General features: G+C 41.8%; 1 protein-coding gene across 3 annotated transcripts; it reads right to left on the reverse strand.

Annotated features, from left to right (window-relative positions):
- Positions 1-1,725: 1,725 nt before the first annotated feature.
- Positions 1,726-26,174, reverse strand: tox (thymocyte selection-associated high mobility group box). Of its 3 annotated transcripts, none has more exons than XM_037275248.1 (10): positions 26,005-26,174; positions 15,960-16,025; positions 15,612-15,722; positions 11,735-12,034; positions 7,516-7,761; positions 6,560-6,796; positions 6,188-6,268; positions 5,608-6,102; positions 3,819-3,973; positions 1,726-3,207 (listed from the first exon to the last, which is right to left on the reverse strand). In XM_037275248.1, the coding sequence occupies exons 2-10, from the start codon at positions 16,008-16,010 to the stop codon at positions 3,171-3,173; spliced, it is 1,713 nt and encodes a 570-aa protein (XP_037131143.1). In that variant the 5' UTR covers positions 16,011-16,025; positions 26,005-26,174; the 3' UTR covers positions 1,726-3,170. The 3 variants fall into 3 exon arrangements, with proteins under 3 accessions (XP_037131143.1, XP_037131142.1, XP_037131141.1); XM_037275247.1 differs by having other exon boundaries at positions 6,560-6,793; positions 25,492-26,174; XM_037275246.1 differs by having other exon boundaries at positions 25,492-26,174.

The following is a 26,174-nucleotide window of genomic DNA, read 5'->3' on the forward strand; positions in this document are numbered from 1 at the left end:
CAAAGAAGAAATGTAACCTTCAATACCGAAAGAAGGGATCAAGGAAAGTCAAGGAGGACCGATGCGGCGAAAAAGCCCAGGAACATGGCGAGAGGAACAGAAAAGAACCACAAAGGAAAGCTACACTTACCCTTTGGAAAGACAAAAGTCCATCCAAAAAGGAAACCTGAGCAGGATAGGCGCAACTCCAAGAGGAAGAAAGACAGAAAGCAGAGTGAAGGCAAAGAAAGCTCAGGTGAACAATCAAAAAGAAGCAGCAAGAAAGCATCAGAGAGGGATGATGGTGAGGAGAAGAAGGATGGAGGAAAAGATCAGAAGGTCAGTCGTCTTTCCCTCCAGGAAGAAAATCTTGTCATCAACACCACAACCTCAGCGGGTGGCTCACTGGTACCTCCTGCTCCTAAGATGGTAGGTCGTAGGTCCATGTCTTTAAGTGGAGCTTCAAATAGTTTGCAAGAAGGCTTCCTATCCCCCGGGACACCTCTTCTAGCAAATGCAGAAAATGCTAATTCTTTGCAGACTACTCCACTTCACGCTTCCCTGCCTGGAGGACTCGAACCCAATTCTTCTCTGAACCCAATTCTCTCCCAAAGCCCACTTGACAGCTCTACTCTTGAACCAAGAGTGAAGTCAGACCCAAGGCTAGATGAAGGCTTTTGCACTGGTGATAGACAATCTCCTCTGGCCTCTGAATTGCCAATAACGGCATCTCAAAGTTTAGATGGTTTTAAGAGCGAGAATGGGACTGCAACAGATGGTCTGCTAGACAGCAAATGTGTCGCTGGAAGGCCTGAAATGGAAGTTCAAGCCGTGTCTGGAGTAAGCACGCTGGCTGCAGATGTCTTTCCAGAAGGTGCATCCGCACAGAGCACATCCTCATCAGGCAGTGCAAAGGCCACCTCTCCTCTGCTGCAGCAGGAGTACCTGGAGGAGGAAAGTGGCTCCTCTTCAAGGAGGAAGTTGAGGCTGGTGCTCCCTGAGAAAACCTCCAGCCGAGAACCCACAGCACTAGAAAAGAAGATCCGGTAGTTGCTCAAACCTCGAGAAAGATACAGAAAAGATCATCAAAATGCTCAGAAAGAACTTTTGTAATTCAAATCATGTGTAAACCTTGTAAGTGGTGTTCATAAAAGAAATATTGAGTATCAACCACTTCAAGGTATTAGAGAGGATCTTATTTAGAATTTACTTTGTAATATTTCGTAAATTTCTCCCCACATACCACTGACATTTCCTAAAAACAACAGAGAAGAATGGAGAGGAGGGACCTGCACGTAATTGTTATTCATCTGGGTCACTCCACATACCTGATGGATGGATGGATTCAGGAATTGCAGTATCTACCTTTTGCCACTAGATGGCAGTGTGTACCTCTTTGTCCATGAACTGGAGCTCTGGATGGATGATTCCAGTTAAAAAGGCTGTCAAATAAACCTAAAAAATACCATGTCAAAAATCTGCTGACGAGAGCTGCGGGGTATCTTTACCCCCCGTGACAAATGAAATCTGACTGTATGAAACTATTTTAGATCATGTTTACAACAGCAACAATTCAACAATCCCATGTGATCAATCCCATCTTCATTTCAATGAGCAAGTCAGTGTTATTTTGTATAGCTACCGATGAGTGCAAAAGCTCAAATAAAAGACAAACTAAAGATGCCATTGCTACTGTGATATCATGAACATGTATAAGAAAAACAACTACAAAAACAACATCAAGAGTTGGGAGGAATGACTGCACATCAATGCAGCACTGACTTTATTCTCAAACACATTTTTAGAATCTAAAAATAAGAAAATCTTCATGTTTGTTGCCCAGAGTCCTTTTATCTGCCAAACCCCCACATAAAATACAAAAAAAGATACAAGGTGAGCAAGAGAGAAAGAAAGAGTCACTCTCTTCGTCATTAACACTAAAACATAACGTGATTAAAAACATTGAAACACAGCCAACAAAGCAATAGTTATAGGTTCATAAATAGCCTCTGTGCACAGAGAAGTAGCGATGCCAAAAGAGACCATGCAGCACTATCAAGCACTCCACTTCAACTCGCTCGCTCACTCATTCACTCACCAACGCACACACCCGAATTTTGGGTCCAAATCAATTTTGGAAACAGACAGACAGACAGACAGACGTATGTATACATGGAGAAGGAGCTGTCATCATATAAACCTTTGAATTCCCCTCCTAATTATTTGACATTTCAAGGACTAAAATACACTGGATTGGTGCCCAACAGATGTGAGCAGCACTGTGAGAGAACAACGTGGGCTTGTGTGTGCCGTGCTCTTTTTACTTTGGCTGCAGCCGTACAGGTATGCTATGGAGGGAAAGAAATTGAATTAACTGGATTTAAAAGGGACACCGTGAACAATTACATTACAGCTTTATACAAGCGCTCTTCAGAGCTTTTTTAGAACTGCTAGTCCAGTCCAACTATACAAAAAGAAAGAGAAAAGTAAGTAGAAAGATCTTTTTTTTTGTAGGATGGACTTTTATGGAGTATCAGGGCCACACTGAAAATACAAAAATGTCATACAAGAAATGTCAGAAAATAAAGACACCATTTAACAATCATGAAGTTGGACTGCAGCAAGGGAAAAGTATTCAATTGTGATGGAAAATTGCCACATTATTCTCGTAATATTGTTGGATGTTAATTGTAAAGTCAAGTAAAAGTTTTTTTTTTTTTTAACGGTGTGACCCTAATATTCCTTTGTAGCAGTTGGCTAGAACAATGGCTTTGGAAGAGCTCATCTATTCCATTATATACAACCTTCACTCAGACTGAAAAGCTCTCCTTTGTGGAACACATCCTCTCAGTCCAAATCAATATACATTTAAGTAGCAGATCAAATTCAACCAGTCTAAGTCATCTATGTGCAGGAGCAGGACGTCGTCAGGTCTCTTGACCTGTCCTACCTCTCAAGGATACGGGAAAGTGGCGCTATACACATGCTCCATTTAGTTTCTCATATTTGCTGTCAGCTGGACTGGATGTACTGTACTGTATATCATTCCGGCTAAACAAATATTTAGTCAGGACTTTTGTCTGGTTTGCGGGGGCCGTGCTGCAAGTTCACTTGAGTGTCTGGCTCTCGTTGAGGTCCCGCACTGGCAAAAGCAGGATGTCAATGACGTTTGGTCTCACTTTGTTCTCAAATTAACTCTGGTACAAAGTTTTATCTCGCTGAGGACCTCTGGAGGACAAAAGACAACATTGAGGAGAAAGAAAAACAAACAACAGTAAGCAAACCTTCATTTGGTGCATTTAGAAAAAGAACATGAATTCATGATTTAATTTGACTTCACTGAGGGACAATGTTTTGGAATGTTTTCCTGCTCGTAATGCATTGTGCATGCATATTCAACTTTTGAGTGAGCATCGATGATCACTACTTTTCCAAGTGCATTGTGGGTGATTTTGAGGCTCCCTGGACATTCGGACACGCCTACAAAATGGAGTAACCACTTCATAGTGCACAGTGTGCATATTCGGACGCAGCCAATATGTATACCATTACGTTAGCATAGTATATATATATATATATTTTTTTACCGTGGGCTGGAACACTTTGATGTAGACAATGACATGTTGGCCCAGTTTTCACGTGTTTGCACACGGCCATTAAAAATGAATCAGAAAAATATTAGCTGTGGTTTGATTTTTTTACCCCCTGCCAATCTGCATCCATCTCCCAAATCAGTCAGGCTCTACTGTGTATCTTACTTTCCAGCAGTGTGGAATGCAACAATAGACACATGCGCAAGGCACACTTCCTTGGACTTGTGATGTTCCCTGAACACTTACCCGTTGCCATGGTAATCAGTGCTCCAGTCAAGAGATGGGTGATGGCCGGCCATGTGTCGACTCAGCTGGTGGTAGTCCACTGATGATGACATTACCCCTCCGCTATTCATCAGACCCCCTCCGATTGGCTGATACTCCGGCTGGAGGGAGTAGGCCTGCAATGCAATCAAATAGAAGAAGGGAGCGAACAATCATTCCGAGAAACGGCAGTGAGCGGCGGACGTCAAGAGTCGTATTCCGGAGGCTGTCGCAAAGTTGCATGCATCATGGGACTTGCTCGATTTGGGGGTGTAAAATAGCTGCCATCAAGTTGATCAATTACACAGTTTGGAGTGTCTTGCCCACTGCGGGATGAGGAGATAAGAGCGGGAGAGGGAGGTGAACAGGAGCTTCAAGATACTTGAAGAGGAAAATCAGCCGATGCCGTGGAAGATACGCGTTTGTGTGTGCGCACGGACAGAGAAAGGAGGCTGAAAGGGAAGTTAATCGGAGTGTTGTGTGTGAAAGAGGAGGACAGCAGGTGGTTGGGGTCTCCCCCTCTCCTTCTCTACCTCACCTATTCATCCTTTGTTGAGCAAATTCTTCTCCTTCACTCCTTCACAAAGACCCCATCTGCCTCTTTTGTCTCTCTGTCTTTCCCTCCCCCCACACAATTCCCCTCACTCGCCACTCGGAGAAGAAGAAAAAGTTTGGAGCTCTGCAACATTGTTCTCGTCCTCTTTTTGGGGGCCAATACATACACGCGCACACCATTTTCCCAGAGAAGTGACAGAAAATTTGATTTTTTTTTGTCACATGATGAAAGATAAACCTGGTTTGACGCTAATGTGCACGCTGGGGAATCGCCGTCGCCAAGCAAGCGAGGAAAAACAAAGACGGATGGATACCGTCATCGATTTGATCCTGCAATAGTTAAATCTTGCCCAATGTATCAAATTTGGAAACTCGTATTAAAAAAATTTGGAGCGCTCATCTCTTTTGTTCAAAAACAGACAAGTGCAAGAATTTGACTCCACTACAAAGTGACACTGAAACGGTATTATGCTTTGTGAATCCAAATCGATGACTGAGTGTACTTGAGTCTCTTGAACTAAACCTTACTTAGTCTTAACTGACAGTAACTTTACACTTCAAAGTGAGACGAGTCACATTGATTTTTGATCTCCTTCATTGCTGCTATGCTCTCCAACAGCATAAAATGTAAACAGCTTCTCACGAACCAGTCTCGCCAAGGTGTTTCATGACATCATCATTTGTGTTGAACTGTTCCGTGCAATGAATCCTAAGTACATAATACAGATGAAAGCATTTTACGCTCACATTCAAGTCGATTCAAAGCTATTTTGGAAGCTCCAGATTTTGTTTAGCACAGACAAATATTTTGGGGAATAGGTAAGCAAAGGCTGGAGGCTCTTAACTTGTGGCTACCTAGATTTCGGATGGAATTACAGCTCCCCCATATAGCGGCATTTCTGTCGAGGATATACGTATGCGACAAATGACAAGTACATGAGGACGTGATTGGCTTTCAAGGAGAACGAGACGAGCTGAAGTGAAATGGATTTAGCACTTAAAGGTCACGGGGGGGTTAGGAGATTGGACGATGGCGTGATAGGCGGTCGACTTAAGGCAGTCGAAATGGCGCTTGTCGCCTTTGGAAAATGTAACCCGTCATACAAAGTGGCCTCAAATAACGGTGGAGCAGCTGAGGCACCTTGCGTTGTCTTAGTCGTGTAAAGCCAATGTTAAAAGTCATGAACATGGTTACATGCTGTGAACAGGCACTGACCTGCGTGATGGCCGGAGAGTGCGTCATTCCCAGCGAGTGAGCGCCGAGCTGCTGGTGTTGCTGCTGCTGCTGATGATGATGATGATGATGCGGACTGTGCAGCCCCCCCAGGTGAGCCTGGCTGTGGAGCGGGGGGCTGACCTGGTGAGGCGGGGTGGAGGCTTGCACCACGCCGCCGAGGGACAGACCTCCCTGGTGAGGCAAACTGTGCCGTGGCACGGTCCCGCTGGAGGACAGGCCGTGCAGCTGCGGGTGAATCTGAGCGTGAGGCGGGGGCAGGTGAGGGTGTCCCAGGCTGGGGCTGGAGGGATGGTGGCTGAGGTTGGACGGGTGAGGGTACGCCATGTAAATGCCCGGGTGCTGGTGGGCGAGCGAGCCGGAGGAAGGGTGCGGCCCTTCGTAGACAGACGCCTTGGATGTGAACATTGAGGCAGAGGAGGAGGAAGAGGAGGAGGAGGAAGAGTGGGGCGGCTTCATCTCAGGATCGTTGTAACTCTGAAGAACGAAAGAGACAATCGGTTGGTTGTCATGTCCGGAAGGCATCGCAGTGTGCGTGCGTGCGTGCGTGCCTGCGCTATACCTGAGAGACCAGACTGGCCCTGTAGGCAGCCAATTGTTTCAGATACTCCTTCTTTGCTGTCTCCGTCTTCTTCTTATATACCTTCAGGCACAAACATAACATTTCATGCTTCCACTCAAATCACTTTCTGCATGTAATTGAACTAATAAGCACGCCACATCAAATGTTGTACAATGACAGAAATATCAGTGTCAGTGTTGACACGGGTGCTCTCCAATTGATCGGCAACTATTTCAGTCATTGAGTCATGGATTACAGACTTGACTTCAAATTGTCCAAACAGAAATGATGCGTTATTCTGTGCAATGGAAGGTGAAGGGATTGACATTTACGATTTCTAATTCGTTTTTGCTGGGGCAATAACCACCTTACCTGTTTCTGTTCCTCTCCCAGGCCATCCCACATGGAGGCCACAATCTTCGATACCTCCCCAAAGGTGGCGTTGGGGTTCTGGGCTTTAATGTTGGCCTGTGTGTCTCGAAAGAACAAGGCGTAGGCAGACACTGGCTTCACTGGCTCATTGGGATCCTTTCGCTTCTTCTTCTTTGGTGTCTTGGGTTTCTTGGAGATGTCAAACGATGCTGGTCGTTTCTCACCTCCATTGCCCTGCTAAACAAGGATGACGTTGGTAAACAAATATACATCGAGAGAGATCATATGCTTTCTCCGGAACCTCCAAATATTTCCATCGGTATGCAATTCTTGTGTGGAATCACAAATTTGGAACGATGACAGTAATCACAGTAAGCAAACGGCATTTTGATGCCACACTGCCTGAAGTGTGTCAGTCAGGGGAATCAGTCCTCTATACGCTGTACTTTTGTTTCATTTCAACTATCGTTCATCATTTCCTAAAGATATCCAGTAATTACGTGAACTGTGCAACATTTTAATAGAAAAATATTTCCTGGTCATCTCATCCAAAAAGTCATCATTAAAATGTGAGCAAATAACTTGAGGTAGTAAGCAGCCACCTTTTAAAGGTGTGGAAGTGAATTTTTAAAAAAGCAATTTTCCACCTTGCCTAAAGCCAATATTACCTTCTCGTTTTCCCCATAATACCCAGGGAGAAGAGAGAGAGAGAAAAAAAAAAAAAGCTGGTAAATATTATTCCACAGAACTGTAATTGTTTCATTTCCTCAGAATATCAGCAATAACATGTCTTTTTTGGTATGACTCACCCAAGAGGGAGGGAGTTGATTTACATTTATTTCATGTGCAGCGTATTATCTCACGCGTGCATGGCTGCATGCGCACGGGCACACACACATCGCTACAAAAAGAGCTGATTGGTGTTGTCACTATTCCGTGTGTGATTTTTTTTTTACCCTGAACCCATCATCATTGTCGTCCTCATGTACTGAGCTGGACGGAGACGGCGTAGCCGATTTACTTCCAGGCGGGGATGGAGAATTGTGGGTAACTGAGTTTCCACTGAGTCCCAGCTGGGTTTGGTTGATGGTCGATAGCTGACTCGCTTGGTTGATGCCTGATGGGTTTTTGGGTCCGAGCGCCGCTTCAATGGGCTGTTGGCTGCTCGTAAAGCGGGAATCCGAGTTTACCATCTGCTGCATCTGCGTGAAGGCAACAAGTTACTACGGTTAATTGGAGCAAGTTTCAAGTTTACACTTTGCCTTGGTGGCGTTTTGACATGAACTTGTGATTTATGATCAAACTTCAGGTGATAAACAGAATTATTTTTCCAGTCACTGGTTGATATGGTGCAATCATAACAACATTTAAAATGTCACTCTCCAGCCCCCCCACCCACTCGACAGTTTGAATGTCACACTAGGGAGCCCGGGACAAAGAGTTAATGGAAACAGGAAGTCAGACATGACACATAAATGATAAATGCATATGTCGCATTTTTATGATATCAACTATGGAACTGCCTGAGCACGGCCCCTATTGGTCTGTTATACTTGTTATTATTCATTCATCTTCCAAAACACCCTGAACTGGTCGCCAGCCAATCGCAGGGCTACTTGAAATCAATTCAATTCAATAAGGAATCAAACTGGGTTCGCGTTTCTGCTCTTCTTTTGCCTGAGCTCCAAGTCCTTTTTAAAGTGCCTCACACTTTTCACATAAGCTGTGAATGAATGTGCAAACACCAAACAGGTACGATTCAAAACATGTACTTTTCTCCAAACGTGTGAATAACATTGAAATCTGTGAAAAAAGACAAAGAACAAAAGTGCGCCAGAAGTCGACAAGGAGAATACACCGAAGACCAGATTTGACAGGGAATGCCCACATTTGAGCTTTTCTCCACCCGGAAGCAGAAATGACAGACTTAGGTGGATGTGAAAATCTGCACGGGCAGAAAACTGCACAACTGTGCGCCTTTCCGACCCGAAATGAACAGAGCTATTTAAAGGTGACGTCGCTTCAGATACATAACGATAAGATCATTAAAGAAATGATTTCAAGCTGGCCTGATTTACATTCAAATCAAACAGAAAATCTCAAAGAAGAACTTGTGAGCTCCTACCAACTTCAAGTACAAATACAAGTGCAACATGTACTGTATGATATCAAACGGCAATATACTGACTCAAATGTGGCTCATCATGACCTCTCAAACAGAAACATCTCATGTAACCATGGCAACAGGGCAAACTGCAGCGAAGACAAGCTATCTCAAGTAATTTATTTCATCTGTTAATAGTCATGCGCAAGTACATCAATATAGGTTTATTACCCAGCGGAGAAGTCGCTATAATGACTCCCTATGCAATGCATCCACCTTCTTTACAATTTGCTTGACTGCTATTTACATGGCTTAATCCACTTTTATTGCCCCACCTGTGTCAAGACCGTAATCTTTTACTGCGTGGTGTTGTCTTTCAAAACAACTGCCTCCCCCAGAGACAATGAATTTAATAATAAATCTTGACAACAAAGGAATCAAATGTCTGCACGTCTGAACTCATTGATGCGCAAGAGACCGACTGGTTTCACATTTTGACAATAAAGGTGTTAATAAAAGGTTAGAAATAATCCTACTAATAAATAAAATAGATTGTGGCCTCATAAATTGGTTTAGCACTGCATGTAGTTCAATCAATGTCATAAGAGTGAGTCATCACCGCATTACATTTTCTGAGGAAAACAAAAGTTATGGTACCTAATGTCTGGTGGAACATTGACACCTCATATCGCATATATCTCGATGAATGTAGGTCGATACAAACGTTGGCACTTACGCCTAATAGCGGATGCACGCATGGTGTGCTGTGGCCCTTTTGGGAACACATTACCACAAGTTGATGAGCGGCTGCGGTCTCTGAATACATATGTGCTATTTAGATGCAACGCCAAACGTCAGTGCTCGAGTCACAATGACACATTTGTGTGAACGCCATAATGGAGTGAAAATATTAGCTGTGGTTTGCTCGCATATGGTGGCTTGAGCCTCAAACTTGGCCAAAACACACATTGAGTGCTCAATTTGGTCCATTGTCATGATTATTACACTTGACAGAAGAAAAAAAAAACCAACTTCAATTTGACACATGCTATCAAATAAAATTGGGTATGTGTTCAAATATACAGTGAGAGGGTTGTAAAATTGCCTTTGTGGCTTTTGAAAAGGTGATGGTAACATTTCTTTTGGACCTAACTGTACAATAGATAAAAAAATGCCATGATAGGCATCGATCAATTCCTAAATCATCTATCAATCAACTGATTGTCAAAAATATCCATAGCTCTAAAACTGTGAACATTTATAAAATAAAATAAAAAAGACACAAAAATATCTTTCATTTGAAGGTTGGCTCTTCCTCCTTCTGTCGATGTATCAAAAATGCCCTTGAGCTTCTCCCAATTTGTAGGTCAGCACCTTGCACTGGTGCTCTGCTCTGCTCTAATTCGGTCAAGTGCTTTTAGTTCACAACACAATTATCTCTGAATCATTACAAATACGGCAAAGCCCTTCAAAAGAGCAACTGGGCTCTTAATATCAACTGTCTTACCTTAGCTCTAGAAGAAACATACATGCACACACAATGACTGGAATCTCTATACTGCTCTCTCCTCCTCGATTAGGCTGAGCCAGCCATAGTTGCTAGGCAACCATAAATCATAGACTGGCAGTAAATGTATAGTAGCAAGGGGATATAAAAGCAAGAAATGAAAGAAAGACAGACAGACAGACAGAAAAGGGAAGGAACTCGGATAAACAGTCAGTGTCAGGCCAATACAATAAATGTGTATTAAAAGGTGCGACCGATGAGTAGAACTGAAATGAAAATAAAATATCAACGAAAGAAAAGATGATCACATAACCTAATTCAAAATGATGTTGTGTTTTTTTTTTCCCCCAATAAAGGGTTGTGACAAATGGCTCATAAAGAGTGCCAGTACAACTAGGAAACTGTACAAGTGTACTATAGCTTAGGGATTCTTGCATGTTGCCACATCACATTTGGAGATATTTTACTGACCTGTCGCCGCATCCACTTTGCCACTGGGCAATGACAACTATAGTTCTAGTTTGACTAATTACCACTTCACTGTTTTAGTCAGGGACGCGTTGCCCAAAAATCATCAAGTATTGGGAGTGGCAATAGTTGACTAAATTCAGACAATGAGCACGGTCACTTCCAAATGATACAAGACAATAAACGGGGGAAAAAGCCTCAATGAGTGCTTCACATTGAAAAGAGAACATCAAACTGGTATTTCTCCAGTCTGCTAAGCTCTGCTTGGCTGCAGCACAGACGCTTGTGATTCACAGATGCCTTCAGGGTCTCAAAGAAAATCAGCTCTTGCCGTTACCCACATAACGAGATAAATGTTAGGATACACTTTCAAGACTATCGTTTTTTACGAGGACCAGCTAGCCAGCCAGTGCACGCACAGTTTTTTTTTTTTTTTAACGATTATTATTATTTAAAAGATTCTGCTTATATCCTCTACTTCTATTTCATTCATTACTACATCTAATATGGAGACTGAGACAGCACGTAGAGACGGAAAGTGACAGGTTTTGGCTAAGATGGAATTTAGCTTTTCCAGACCCCCACACACGTCAGCCCAAAACGTCCGTTTCCAAACGACTTGTTTCACGCATCTCATTATCACAGTGGAAAGCACCTTTCCACCAAATTTGAAATGCATATTGTTCAAATTCAGTCGAAACAGTTTTTCCCATGAGTGTAGGAAGATGATGGTACCCTAAAAATATTATTAGTATTAGAACTCCTAAAACGTACTGCATCTTATTAGCAGCAGCGTTCATCGCAGACTAAAATGAGTTTGTTCATGAGTTCACGGCTCATAGATGTAGAGAATAACAATAATAATGATAATAATAGTAAGGATTAGCTAATAAATTCACTAAATGCGTAACAGGATAGCATCAATCAAATCCAAACGTTAAAATGAAAAAAATGTCGCTGTGGGGTCCATCCATCCATCCACTTTCTATCGTGTTTTTTCTTTTCAGGGTCGCAGACGTTTTGACTCATATAATAAGAGCTATCACGATGAAACCACCAAAATGCCATTGTGCCTCTCACTCGCTCACTCACTCACCACTGATAGAGTATTGGTCATGGCTGAGCCATCTGGGCTGTATGTACCCCCATCTTGTTTCAGCATGGACGCTCCTTCCTGACTGGCAGGCATTCGGGCCAGATTCATACCCTGCAGCTGGTAGGGGTGGTGTGGAGGAGCTGAGCTGCTGCTGCTGCTGCTGTTGCTATCCAGAGGTCGATAGGGTCCAGTGGAGGAATCGTGGGGCAGATGAGGAGGCAGCATGTGGTCTGGAAGTGTCGGGGGGGTGATGGGTGGAATGTTGAAGTCTTCATCACCCAAACCACCCATTGAGTAGGACTGAAGACAAGAGGGAATAGGTTCAAACTATGTTCAATCACATTTTTTACAATCCAGTTGTAAACATGGCTAATTAAACTGCAATATACATACAGTCCTATCGTTGGAAATCTAACGATGGAAAACAAATTTAAACCTTTATCGAATTGATTTGGATGTATGAATTGAAACTTGAGGGAGAGGGGGAAGGAAGCATCAGCCTCGGGCATATGCTTTGGTAGGGCGGGAAATGAAACCACAGAAATCCTTAACCGCAGCAGACCTGATTTTGTCCACAATCTGAATTTCATCTTTCACTTGACCCAAACCCATTCTTCCTTCTTATTTTATTGTATTTTTTAGGGGGAAATGGATTCTTTTTCTTCTTCTATAAAACCACCACAAATAGTTTGGTTTATAGGAAAGCTTGCAGATGACTGTAAGATCACTTGGGGCATTGGGTCTATCATGAGAGAAATGAACATTTCCAAGACAGACTAGAAAATTGCATACGAGAAGTGACCACACTGTCGTGGAACATTACTGCCAGAAACAATAACTAGCGGGACGTAAACATAGTCCGTTGCCATTAGAACAGTGTGCGTTGTCTTGTATTTGTTTCTTTCTCCCAGTCATCATCACTAATGATATGGTCATCCTTAAGAAAGACAAAACCAGTCATTTCTATAAAGAAAATACATTCAAGTTCTGACATGCTGAAGGAGAACTATATATGCTTCATTATTCGGAGAGCTACGACACAAGTGAAATGGAGTGAGAGAATTGTGCAGGAGAGGAGTGAGAGACACGAGGGTTAAAAGAAAGAGGCAGCGTTGGAGAAGCCCTCTCATACTAATCTGACAGAGGAGATCTTTTATAGAGACTGACAGCTTTTCTGCTTGGCTGGCCACACCAGTCTCTCTCAGACTCTTTTGCTCCTCATCTCTCACCGTCCTTCTCCTTCTAGCCCTCGTTGGTTCACTTGCTCTTCTAATCTCATCCGTGATTTCTCTTTCATCTCTCTCACGCTTTTGCCAAACCAAATGCAATGTTGACTGCGGAGATGCATGACTTGTTGGATGATGGATACGCTTACTGTGGAATAAATGGTCACAGTGCGAAGAGGAGATTTCTCCTCTTACAATGAAAGCTGAGCGATAGATAAAAAAAGAAAGACAGAAAAACCCACCGCAAAATAGAAAATGTATGTTTATAGTGGAGCTATGTGGCGAATCGCATTTAGTCACTTGAGTTGCTATTCATAAACAGTCAAATCTTACAAAGAAAGCTGAGTGATACATAAAAAAGAAAGACAGGAAAAACCCACCGCAAAATAGAAAATGTATGTTTATAGTGGAGCTATGTGGCAAATCACATTTAGTCACTTCAGTTGCTATTCATAAACAGTCAAGCTCATTACGAGGAAGTTGAACTGTAGCTGGCCCCATTTTATGCATCTAATTGGTTTTTTTCTGAAACTTGTCACATTGTGACAAAGATGGCCAGCCAGTCAGAGATTGAAGAGATGGATGGCGTGACCAAATAATGTGTCAATCATTTTTAAGCACTCTCACGCGCACTCAGCCAGCACCCAGTCCTGTTGCGCTTCGTTCTTTTCGGCTAATTATTGAACTCGACAAAAAACAGCCCTCCGGACAAATCAAGGGTTAATTCATGTAATAGTTGGTGACCAGAGCCCTGGCAATTGTGATGTTGTTTTCAGTTAACAGCAGCAAAATGGCTGCCCCATGTGATGGAATATAAACAAGTCATTCCCTTTTGCTGCTTAATGACTTCCCAGTGAAACAGTGAGGTCATTGAAGTTAATCATCTCTGTTATATCTTCACATTCCCTTCAAACATCAAACCTTTCATATTTGGCAACTTTACAACATGAATGTTACCAAAGTAGCGTAGCCTTGGCTAATGTCAGAGAAGAGTAAACAGTGTGCACGCTCATGAGTGGCTTGTCTTGTCTGGTTATCACTGTGGGACAGTGAGGAACGTCATTTCCATTCCTTTGTATGTTTGACACATGTGAAGACAATAAAACAGACTTTGACTTTGGTCAGCGGTGGGGCAGTGACGCGACGTTCAAATCTCGCTAGCATCTTGCAGAGTGCATCCTCTACCGTTAACTGTCAGACCAACTTCAAAGAAATAAAGACTCAAACAGGAAACATAAAACAGTACATTTGAGGGACAGTGTGTGGAAATTTGCCATCAAGTGTTGAACTAATAGAATGCAATGACCTAAGTTAAACCTGTCAGCCTGGTCGGTCACTCATCAGTTCAACAACGTCGACAAGTTCACCCTGTCCTCTTTTCATTCTCCTTCCATGTCATTTGTGAGCTTAAAAGCCCCGTGATGTGGGTGAGGTCTTTGCAAAGCAACAAGTCTAACTGTAATGTCGTTTTTAAAAAAAAAACGATCTGAGCTCAGAGAGCTGCACAAATGACACTTTTTGCCAGTCTGTCGACTGTGTGCGTTCAAACACTTCTTCATGTTCTGCATAAATTACTGCCCCTTGTGTCTCTCCTCTTCCATTCACTTGGACACAAAAGCCATTGCTGGGAGCTTCGAGAAAGACTAATGTAGTCAGGATTAAGTCCTTTTACTTATGTTGTGTTCTCATGATTTGCACATTTCCCACAATTCCATGTTTTCAGCACCAGAATGCAGCCTTTCAGCCGTTTGGACCGGATGGTCGCAAAACGGCACTTTTCACTGCCTTTTAGATCTGATCAAGTGAATGTTGTTTATGTTGGACTCAAAAAAAATGTCCATCTGATTTTGTCAGTGTGTGTCTCGTTCTCAAGGGAATATACTTTATTTTAAACTGATGGTAAAGGCTGATTAGCCTCAGGGTGGACCTCAAAGCATTCTTTGAAGCTCAACAAAATGGTTTGTGCATAGAGACGCTGTGCATTTGGTGAAAGCCTGATTGACATTTCTTTCATTCGATTGTCAACACCATTCTCTGCTGTCAAATAATTTGTTTGAGGTAAACTACAGGCTAGAAACAGCAAACTCATGAGAGCTTGCGAGAGAAAAACATTTCTTGCAAGCAAGTGGCAAAAACTAGGGATGGGCAAAATAATCCATCACTTAATGTATTGTCAAATTGAATTGGGACACTTGTGTAAACTGCCTTGAAGTAAATGAAGCCAAATGGAGCTTTCACAACCCATTGTGTACTGTACATTGTAAAGTGGGTAGAAATAGCATATATATGAATGGCATGATATCAAACAGGTGCGAGAGCATCGACAAAAAAAATGTACACTTGTGCATTGAGATACAAGCTGCCGCTCTGTCAATTGGTTTTTTTCATGCTAGCCAGAATTTTACACATGAACTTAAATCAACTCACTTGCCTACACTGCAGTCGTTCTTAAAAATGGATTGTTAGGCTTTGTGCTTGAGTCCAAAATGTTGGTTTTTTTCTGTTTTTCATACTTTCTGTCTTCAATTACTTTTGGTATTTAGGTTATTTCGAAAGGATTTCATCATCTAATGTTTGATTCACTAATAACACCATCATCAAATATTATGAGACTGGTTCATGACTGTCTGTGTGCGTGCGTGTGCAATCACCCAAGGCAGACGGTGCGTCTCGGGCAAGCGCGCGTCTCTCCGCCAGTGCTGCGAGGAAGGGTTAGGAGGTGTCACCTTGCTCAGGGGCTGAGGGGGCTGCGGCACACGAAACTATAGGAGTCACAAAGCAAAAAAGAAAAAGGATCAGATGAGGCAAGAGGCCAGAAGAAGGTCAAAGGTCAAATAAAACCACCAAGAGGAATAGCAAGTACGAAGTGCACATCTCAAATTGATCAAGTATGTTTCGATTCTAACAGTACACATCTTTTGACTTTTTCTGAACTGGATGTTAACTCTTTGGTTAATACAAAACTATCACGGAAAAACAATGAGGACAGTAACACGAACCTGGTTGTTTGAAACATAGTCAAGGCCCGTTTCTTGCATATTCAGGAACATGGTGTCTCCTTCCAACTGGAGGGAAGACAGGACAAGCAAGAATGTCATATCATGAAAACTCTCACACACAGTAATTAGAGTGATCAAATAAATGCAGGCATCGAAAATATTCATTTTGAATTGAAAAGCATTTTTTGCATATTACCAAGTGTAAAGCAGGAAGAATTTAAATAACAATTCTTGCATGCAAGGCACCACAAAATGTGCTCAAGATAATGACAGCTTTTATGGAGATGAAGATCTGTGTTGCCCCCCCCCCCCTTCACAGAGACTTTCTCCTCCATTTGCTCTTTATAGGGACTATATCTTTAATTCTTGCTCTCACACTTCTGGCCAGACCTTTGTAGATTATATTGGCATCACCTAGGCTGAAATATTATTTGCTGGGTGTTCTATATATTTTTTTTTTTCTGTTGTGGTGTATACCAGATGTGAGAAGCCAAAAGTCTACTCGAAACACGTTCCAATTTGATTTGGTATTTGTTGTCATGTAAAGCATTTCATTAGCCGTCGAGTAAATACATGTATGTTCAAAATAAGCAAACCACATATAATTATGAGTTGAAATGACACCCATCAAATTTCAATGTCGTCTTTACTTATTTTACTTATTTTTGCCACATCTATTTATCGTGTTACTGTGGCAATATTTGACTGGGCCTGCAGTGCAGTAAAACTTTGATGTAACTATGTGTGACACACTGTGGCAAGCACTGAACAGTCTCACATAAACTGCCGGGACAAGTCAGAGTTACGTGGATTAAGGCTACTTTCCCTACACCCATAAAAATATTGCTTCAAATGTGCTTTCACAGCAAAAATTCAAACTACAAGACAAAACAACAAATCATTTGATTGTCATGACATAACAGCACTTGATCTAGTGAAACGATTCAAACTCAAATATTTCTTGGGTACTAGAATACTTATTGTTTTGCTTGGAAAACAGACACGTGGATCCTAGTTTGAACAGGTGGGGAGAAGTAAAACAATCTAACGTGTGTGTTCACACACACAAACACAGGTGTAACTGCCTCATCCATTTGCCAACTGCCAGGTATTATGCAAATAGGGTGTAGGTTTACAGAGCCAACAGAAACCCCAATGAGGATTGCCATCAGGCTGATACAGAACTGGAAAAATCACTTACAGTTTAGAATGAACCTAACATACGACTTGCCGAAAAGAACCTTCCCTGTAAGACGACGAGACAAAGAGCTGAAAATGTAGACAGATGGATAGACACGGACAGACAGACACGTCCATCATTCAAAAGCTTCCAAACGAAAACAATAGACATGTCAAATAATAATATAAAATAGACGGCTGCTTTCTTTGGAGGAGGTGCATGTTTACATGAGTGGAGAGGTTCTCCACATGCCACTCAGTTGGCCTGCGCTGGACACTGCTTGCAGCTGCCTTTCGCAAATGCTATTTTAAGAGGCAAAAGCAGGCAGTGCAGGTTTGATCAATCCCATTGTTTGTGGAAAGCTCTTACATTTGGCCAATTTCATATTTTTAACAAATCTACATCTCCCATTTTCAAGTTATTTCTCAGATTATTTCTCAGTCAAAAGATGCCATGTTAATGAGTTGACTTTTTCCTGAAAGATGATACTGCCACAATGAACATTTTGCGAGTTTGGCAGATCCATTCCTGGTTACTATATGAGTTTCCCCATTTATATGCACATGTTTTTGCATGTGCAAACATTTCAAAGTAGAGGATCATTTATTTAGTCAGCGCCAAGTCATTATCATATACTGCCATTACAAAAAAAAATAAAAAGAGTAGCATATTGTGCTCGCGTTTGAATGCACCGATACAATTATATTAGCAGGGACCTACAAACAAATTTCTTTTTCCTGAAACATGACAGTGGAAAGGATGTAGGTTTGTGTTTATGTCTCTTTCTGCCTTCATGCCAGCCTTTCATCATCTGTGTGCACGTCCAAGTGTGCGTGCGCGTGTGTGTGTGCACGTGTGTGTGTGCACGTGTGTGTGTGTGTGTGTGTGTGTGTGTGTGGGAAAGCAAAGGTTTGAATAACAAGCAGCCAGTTAAGTGGGTCAGGGTCGGAGTTAAGGGGGAGAAAAGGGGGAGAAAGGTGGAGAGAGACTATTAGGATGACAAAGAAGGACAATGGAAAAGGGAGAAATGGGGAAGGTTTTCATACATGAAACATACACCTGATAGATAAATAAATAGTTGCAAAATACAACTTTGGAGTCAAGGAGCAAAATAAAATCGAGCATTCATCAAACAGTTTCAACGGCGTTTATTCCTTTTCACTTCAAATGGGAAATCTAATGAAATCTTTTCAAACAGATGCAAATCTAGTGCTAGATACGTATGTTCCCCCACCAACCATAATGATCTTATTGTTGTTGTCAAGCCGGGTCCTGAAATGGAACCAGGATCAGACATGGGAGACATGGAAATAGCCCGAGACCAAGTTGAACCCTCAAGGGTTTGTCTGAATTTATTTGGCTGGTCTGGATTGCATAGATTTCAGTTTACTCTAAAGTGCATTAGAGAACATAAATCAACTTAGCCCAGGCAGAAATGGCTGACTGAGCGTGCGTGTGTGCGTGCGCGTGTCCGTGCAAATGAGTGAGTGACTGACTGACTGACTGAGAGACAGAGAGCGAGAAAGAGATTCACACAGCTGTGATAGGTCAGCTCAACATTTTGTTTAGCTTTCTTGTCGCCACGGCAACAATATAAACACCATTTTTATTTGCCAACCCCGATTCACTGTTTGAGTGTAGTGTGTAATGTGTGTGCGCAATTTCGATGTGCTCTTAGGATATTTATGATGTTTATCCTTCAATGTGTGCAAATGGAAAAATGAAACAGCCGTATATATATTTATGGGGAGAGATTTTTCACACGTATGCACCCGCGTTTTTCCACCCCACAAATATATTTGTGATTTTCACGTGTTTTTCAAATCCAGTGTTTTTTATTGTTGTGCGTGCATTGAATATTTGTAAAGATTCAATTCTGCATGCGAATTGTTGCGATGCGTTTGTGAATCAGCAGACACAAACATAACGAACGCCATCTTAGCAGAGATTCTCAAGTTCTCCAACAATTTAAGTGATGCAAGTTATTGTCACGCATACGGCACACAAAAATGCACCAATGATTGCGTTACATGATTTGATTGCAATATGTTTGTTTTGGAAATTAAATTCTGATAATTAGTCTCTTCTGGCAGCGCTCTGTCTCCCTCCATCTGTTCCCTTTGGCATATCTCCCCCCAACTATAAGACCCTCATCTCTGCATCTCTGCATCCTTGCGCTTCAACTAAAAAAAAATAAAAATGTTTTTAGTTGCGTCCGTGAACGAGCAACGGGGCTCGGAGTCTCCCGGTCATCAATGAACATTTGTAGTGTGGGTGGAGGGGTTCTTGGCGTTACGCTTCCTTACAAAAATCCCAGCCAACGTGGACAGACGGCTTGTCATTTAGTTTGGACTATGAGAGTTTGCGATAAAGACAAAAATACTATGCGGGATTGGCATTTAGGGTAAGGTCACGTTAACAGCTGGGACTTGACTGCCGCACTTCCTCAAAAAGTGGCCTCCGTTCTAATTAACACCAGGCCCAACCAGAGAAACTTCATTTCTTCCTTCATGAAAGAAATGGTGACAACAATGTATCATAATATGTAGAAAATACGGTTAACTACTAGAAGGAACTCTAAATATATAGAAAAGTACAATACCACATGCAAAGTCAAAACCAAAGCTGCCTGACTCACTTTAACTATTCGACTTCAAACAACCATTTTTTGAAAACACAGATAGTTGACACAAAGTCTGGCAGTTTACATTGGAGAAATGATGATCCTATTTCAACTATTTCTGCTTGCCATCGCCTAATGTACAGTAAATTCACAGGCCCAAGCGTGTGCAGATTTATGATATTTGTGTCCACAAATGAATGATGAAGTCGATACAGCATTGTGTGTGTGTGTGCGTGCGTAACTTACACAGAAGAGTGATCGTCACATCGCAGCAGCAGTAGCAGAATAAAGGATTTGCAGAACCTCGCTATTTTTTTAAGGGTTGGAACTAGGTCAGATTTTTTACAAGCCTTCACTAGAGTCAGGGTTATTTTGATTTCCATGTAGGGGAAACAAAATGAAATAGTTGAACTATATTCATGTTTCAGACTCTACCTTGTCAGGTCATTTGTCATGTGATTCAGCAGACCATGTCTACCATATATGTATGACCCGTAGAGATCCTGCATGATGCATTCCAATTATTGCAATTATTCTACCACTCTCCAGTTAAAGGCAAGCAGGGAGACCCGACCGAGCCAATCATGTTGACTTTCATGATGGTTTTGGTGGAATGCAAAAACCCAAATCCATTGCCATGGTTTCATTCCCCCTATTGACATGATCCCTTCTCCCCATTTCTATCCCTTCTACACTGTAGCTGTGCCGCGCCAGAAATGACGACTACAATTGCAGTGCTTTAATCTATCAAGCAAATAGATTCTTTCAACATTTGCTCTTGCGTCCGACCAATCATAACTCAATGCGGTTGGTTCACTGGCTTCTGGTTCTCTGAATGATGAAAGAAAATGTGCTCAAGCACACTGAGCTGGCTGCTGGCCACATAGTCAACTGCTCTCATCCTTTTTTTTTTTTAATCACAATTTCTTGTGTTTATAACCGTGGTAACAGATGCGTACCAAAGAGGAAGGCAATCTGTTATCTTGGACACTATTGCTACCGTAAAAAAAAAAAAAAAAAAATGAAAGAATGCACTGGCACTGTCAGTCAGAATTATTATTATATGGCCTGAATCCATTAAGTATTCAAAGAGCAATAACCCACGCTTCAGAAAACATTCCCATTAAAACAGTGAGCTCCATTTATTCTCACTCTTTTTTACTAAAAGCATTTGGGTATGACATCAAAAATAGAAGATGGGACAAGAGAGAACATTTCAGTTTGATTTTCCTGGTACAGGTTGTTTACATTTGCATCTGATAGACTACCACTTAAAAGATGGATTATTTCTAACACAATTTTAGGTGAGCTAAACTATTGGGAATTTTAAATATAGGGTTTAAGTCTTGATTCTTGAGATTGATTTGACTGGTCTAGAACTTTTTCCCTTTTCCCCCCTCCTTGATAACTCTTTGGGGTCATTATCATGCTACATGATGAAAAATCTCCCAAAGCGTCTGGTTGCATCTGTCTTTCAATGTTTCTGAGTTCATTTTGCTACTGCCATCTTGACTTTCATAAAATGAAGAGAAATGAGACTATCCAAGAAGAGGCAATGTGAGCACAAACCATGCCATTACCTCCACTGGGTCTTCTCTTCTCTTTGCTAAAAGTTCATCTTTGCCCCATCAATTCATAAATCTTGTCCAAGATTTTCTTCTCAAGTAGGCCTCTGTACATTTTTCCCTTCAATTCCAGCCCGGTATATACAACAGTACTATAAGTAAGTATAGTATCGGATGCTTTTGTGCTGTTTTGTGTGTCAAAATAATAGATGAAATGCTGTCACATGTCAAACCCAAATATTTTCAGACCACAGCAAAAATAGAAGCGGAAATTGACCTGTTCCAAAATTTCAAGATTATATGTTAGACAAAAAATTACCGTCAATATGATTTGAAATATGTTAAATGTTCATTAATGTTTCTCTGATTTGTTCTAAAGATGTCTTGAAAAGTCCGCTTTAGTTAGTTAGTTAGTTAGTTAGTTAGTTAGTTAGTTAGTTAGTTAGTTAGTCATCATTCAAATAAGTACATAACTTCTTTGGTTACAAAAAAGGAAAACCTTTTGTCCCTGTCATTTTTCTTCTGAACTCACTGAAAACTATGAAAAAATTTCCTATGCACACACAACTAAAGAGGAAAAGTTATTAAAAAGCGTCTAATATAAATATTCCCGAAAACTCCACACATTGTTATCTTTTGCGCAATGAAATATTGCCTATATATAGATATATGTATTGAGGAAACACAATAAGACTCTGTAGTTGAACCAAGATAACACCATGCAGGTTTGGAGTAGATGTTTATCTCAGGTTGAGAACCCTGTAATAATCTAATATGTAATGTTCCAAGAATGCTATTAATGCAAAGCCATCTCAGGAAGTCTAAACAATGTCCGGAGAAGCAGGACCAGAGTTGCCCTTTCACACATGTAGCACACAGGAAATTGCCTCTATCAGATGTGTTCTCATGTATTGGAGCTACTCTGTTTAGTTTATGGGGAAGGGGGTGTGATCCACAAAGAGAGCTGCAGCCAAATTCACTAAGTAGAAATAACTCACATTTATTGCATCGGATTCTTAACTCTTCTGAAAATCCTGCAGTAGCATCACACTGTTGCCCATTAAAAACCATGGCAAAAATGGAAGGATGTTGACGTCACGGTTCAATTCATGCAATTACAAATGTGCATTTCAAAACCAGTTTTCCCTCCATCAGATATTGTGAATTGCACCGTCGAGACCATTTTTAAGGACGCCTCTTCCTACGATCATCTGAACAGTGAGCAGACAAGTGAGAAATAATAGCAATCAATGAGCAAAGTAAACTCACTCTTAATCATACTTGCCACCGTGGCCAGTGGTGCAAACACAGTGCTTAATTGAATGGCTAATTGCAACTAGCTTAACCTCTGACTGTGACACTCTGAGTCTCACTGTTTTGAATATTAGCCAATTGTTAATTCATTATATTGTTAAATCACACCCGACCGAGCCTCGTAATCGAAGAAAAAGGATGAATGTCCTAAATGTGTATTTGCCAGTTCCTACGTTGTGAAAGCACACACTAATGCTATTACAAGCAGTCAGTGTAAAATCTCATTGACATGCTAATAGGAAATTAGCAACGAGGTCTGGGAGTGATACGGTATTCGGTTCCGTCACAACTTTCTTTTTATACTTTTATTTAATGGAAGCCCGTATCTTCATGCATACGTGGCACCACACTGCCCCTGTGGGCAAGGAGCACATGGCAGCCCAGTGTTTGTGTATTTATTTAGAATTTGATATTATTTTTGCCAATTTATTTGCTAGTAGTTATACTTAAAGTTGAGTTTTACCAGAAAGTTTTGAAATAAATTGTGATTTCAATAAAAATACAAAATCATTCTTTGGCCAGCCCTAGTGTGTGCAACCTTCCTTTTTTTTTTTTTTTTTTTTGCAAGAATGTTGATTGAATACCAAATTGAGCACCAACCAGGTTGGGAGACGATTTTGTGTACCAGCTGAGTCACACAGCAAATTGCTTTTTTTTCCCCCTTCTTTTTCTGACACTAGAGGTTGAATTGCAGAAAAGGGACGGAAAGTCTGCTCTGTGCACACATGACTTTGACATTGCACAGACTTTGTGCATGGCACCTGGCAAAGTCAAATCTGTTTCAAATCCAGCCGGTTTGGACATTTGTGTTGACACGTTCATCTCGTCATCTAAAAGACAAGTATAATAATGTTGCTGTACATGTGCAGCCTCAGCTTCAGATTGGTTGTCATGGTTAATAATCACATGCACGATACTGAGTGGAATCTTGTAATTGTGTTGAGGATTGTCTCCACTCAAATGAAATGGAAAATCTCCCTCTGCAGCTTTACATGAGCACATCTGGAGTCTTTTTCAAACAAAACCTTTTTGGGTTGTTCACCTCTGATTGAGTTTCTTCTTCTTGCCACTTCTCCTCTCTTCCTGTCTCACTGCCTCTGTGCTTGGCTGTTCTTTTCCTGTCCCTCTATATTTTCTCGCTCTCTGTTCCCCCACACAGTAATATGATCTCGTCTATCAGACCGACAGAGCCATGAATCAAAAGAGAAATATAGTACAAACCTTAGTGGCCCCACCCCCACTACAACCACACTCATCTGCAACATCCCTACCCCCAACAACCCGCTCTCACTCTCTCTCTTTCTCTCCATTCCCTACCCCCAACCACACAGCCCTCTCTCTCTCTCTCTCTCTCTCTCTATCCACAGCCTCTATCTTCCATCTCTATCTTTTCTCAAATACGCACTCACTAACATCACGGTGGCCTACCTTTGTGCATGCGATCCTGCCCACTCCTCAGAATCAAAGCAGCAGGTTGGAAGGATTCAAAGTGTCAACTGAGTTGCTATCATCGGAGATGATAACTACAATAATGTGGCATTCTATTAATGCCCACATCTCGAGGTCAGGGGTCAAGATTGGTTGATGTACAGTTGCTGTGTCCCAATCAGGAATGGCAGCCACATAGTCTTCATTCCACCATGCCTCTCTTGAGCTCTGTACATATTAGTTACACATGTAAGAGTGCAATAATACAACGTTGAACAGATGCTCCACTTGGTGCATATAGCTGAAAGCATAGTGGTGGCACCTCAGATGATGCTTGCTTGCCATTTCAGACCAAAACCACACACATATTCATTCATCTTGGAGAGTATAGAATGCTAGGTTAAAACCAACCTCATTTGGGTTAAAAACTGAACAGACAAAACAAATCACCCAAAGTTGGGTCAAATTGACCCAACTCCTTGGGTGCTTCAAATATTTAACCCCAGTAGTTTTACGTGTGTAGTAAATCACTTTGGCTGGGACTTATTTGAAGAGCGAGAAATAAAACACTGCAGCTCACTTTTGCTTCCTCAATCCCAAAGTGACTTGTGATAAGAGATTACCATAAATTAAATCCTGATAAATTTATTACAGGACAAGATGATGTTTGTTTTCCTTCTAGACTGCTGTTTTTTGTTTCAAGCAAAGAGTTGTGTTTTTTTCCTCCATAAAACAACCACAGTGTATTAATTTATTTGTTCATGAATTCATTTATTTATGTATTTATTTATTTTGGAAAAACAGCACGAACTAAAATCAAAGTTGACATGATTTAGATTTCTGGTGGAATGGTGGCATGCATGTATGGCTGTGTACATGCACTTCTTTTTCTGTCTGGAAAACTTTCACAAGAATCTTCTGCAAAATGACTCTGTGAAGCTTTATGCTCCGTTAGCTATATTCTTCTGTTGCACTTAATTACGGTACAGAATCACAGTTAACCACAGTCGAATGACGGACAGACAAGCAGACCGACAGACATCAGAACTCAGTCAGTCACAGGTTTGTGACCCTGCCTGACCTTTCACCTCGCCTAGGAGGGAGAAATGGCTCCTCAGACAAATGAACCAACCTAAATGCCAATGGAAATGATGTGCTCAAAAATCCCAAAGCACATACTACAATAGTGTTTCAAGCATAACTACCCTCAAATGACATTGGTGAGAATCGAACAAAATGGTCAATAGACAGTGTTAGCAGGAGCTGCTTTTATTAACTTCAGGCTAATAAATGAGCATTTAATTGGCAGGGCAAGAGAGATGCATGCACCCACAGTTAATTAAAGTGGGGGCAACACAAAGGTGACAATGAGCAACACAAGAAGGTTGCTGCTCTCGTCTCGTGTCGTGTCGCCTCGCCTACCTTGTTGGTTCCGAAGGCTGCTGGCTCAGGGTAGGAGAGCTGTCCCAGTCTGCTGTGCTCTGACGCGGACAGGGGCTGAGGAGGTGCTGGGTAAACTGTCACATCCATGGCCCAATATACATCCACTTCTATTCTTCTGCTTGCTTGCTTTCTTCCTTCCTTCCTTCCTTCAGCGCAAATAAACTGATGACTTTTTTCTTACAAAGTTGGAGGTCCCTGAGCAACCGTAAGGAGAAACATCTACGAGACTCTCCGGAAACCCAACGCCTGCCTCTCTCTCTCTCTCTCTCTCTCTCTCTCTCTCTCTCTCTCTCTCTCTCTCTCTCTCGCTCTCTCTCTCGGTGATTTTTAGGAGGGAGAAATGAAGCCTTCACAGAATCCCGCAAGTTTTGGAACAAGGGCTTCTCCCCACGCCGGTTTTCATGCTCCGATGACTGGCCGAACGAACTTCCAAGTCTACGCTGGCAATGAATGAATTGAAATTGCAAAAGTGTTTTAGCCAGAAGAACTCACTGTAAGACGCGTCTCCACCTGTTTCCTTGATGGCCGCGATGTTTTGTCTAGCCAGGATGAGATGCGACTGTAAGTGTCTCAATGGTGTTCCCCGCTGCTTACTACTACACTGCTGCTCCGCTGCTGGACTGCTGCCGCTTCTGCCTCCGCTTCTGCCGCTGCTGCTGCTG

This window comes from Syngnathus acus, chromosome 17 (genome assembly GCF_901709675.1).
Source record: "Syngnathus acus chromosome 17, fSynAcu1.2, whole genome shotgun sequence".
Classification (NCBI taxonomy): Eukaryota; Metazoa; Chordata; class Actinopteri; order Syngnathiformes; family Syngnathidae; genus Syngnathus; species Syngnathus acus.

What these genes read in the sequence shown, in the direction of transcription:
- tox (XM_037275246.1), bottom strand. Translation starts at nt 25,599, where the DNA reads ATGGATGTGACAGTTTACCCAGCACCTCCTCAGCCCCTGTCCGCGTCA. An exon ending in ACAATGATGATGGGTTCAGG is followed by an intron (nt 6,797 to 7,515) that starts GTAAAAAAAAAA and finishes ATCCTTGTTTAG; the next exon opens with CAGGGCAATGGAGGTGAGAA. An exon ending in ACTGATTACCATGGCAACGG is followed by an intron (nt 3,208 to 3,818) that starts GTAAGTGTTCAG and finishes TTTGTCCTCCAG; the next exon opens with AGGTCCTCAGCGAGATAAAA.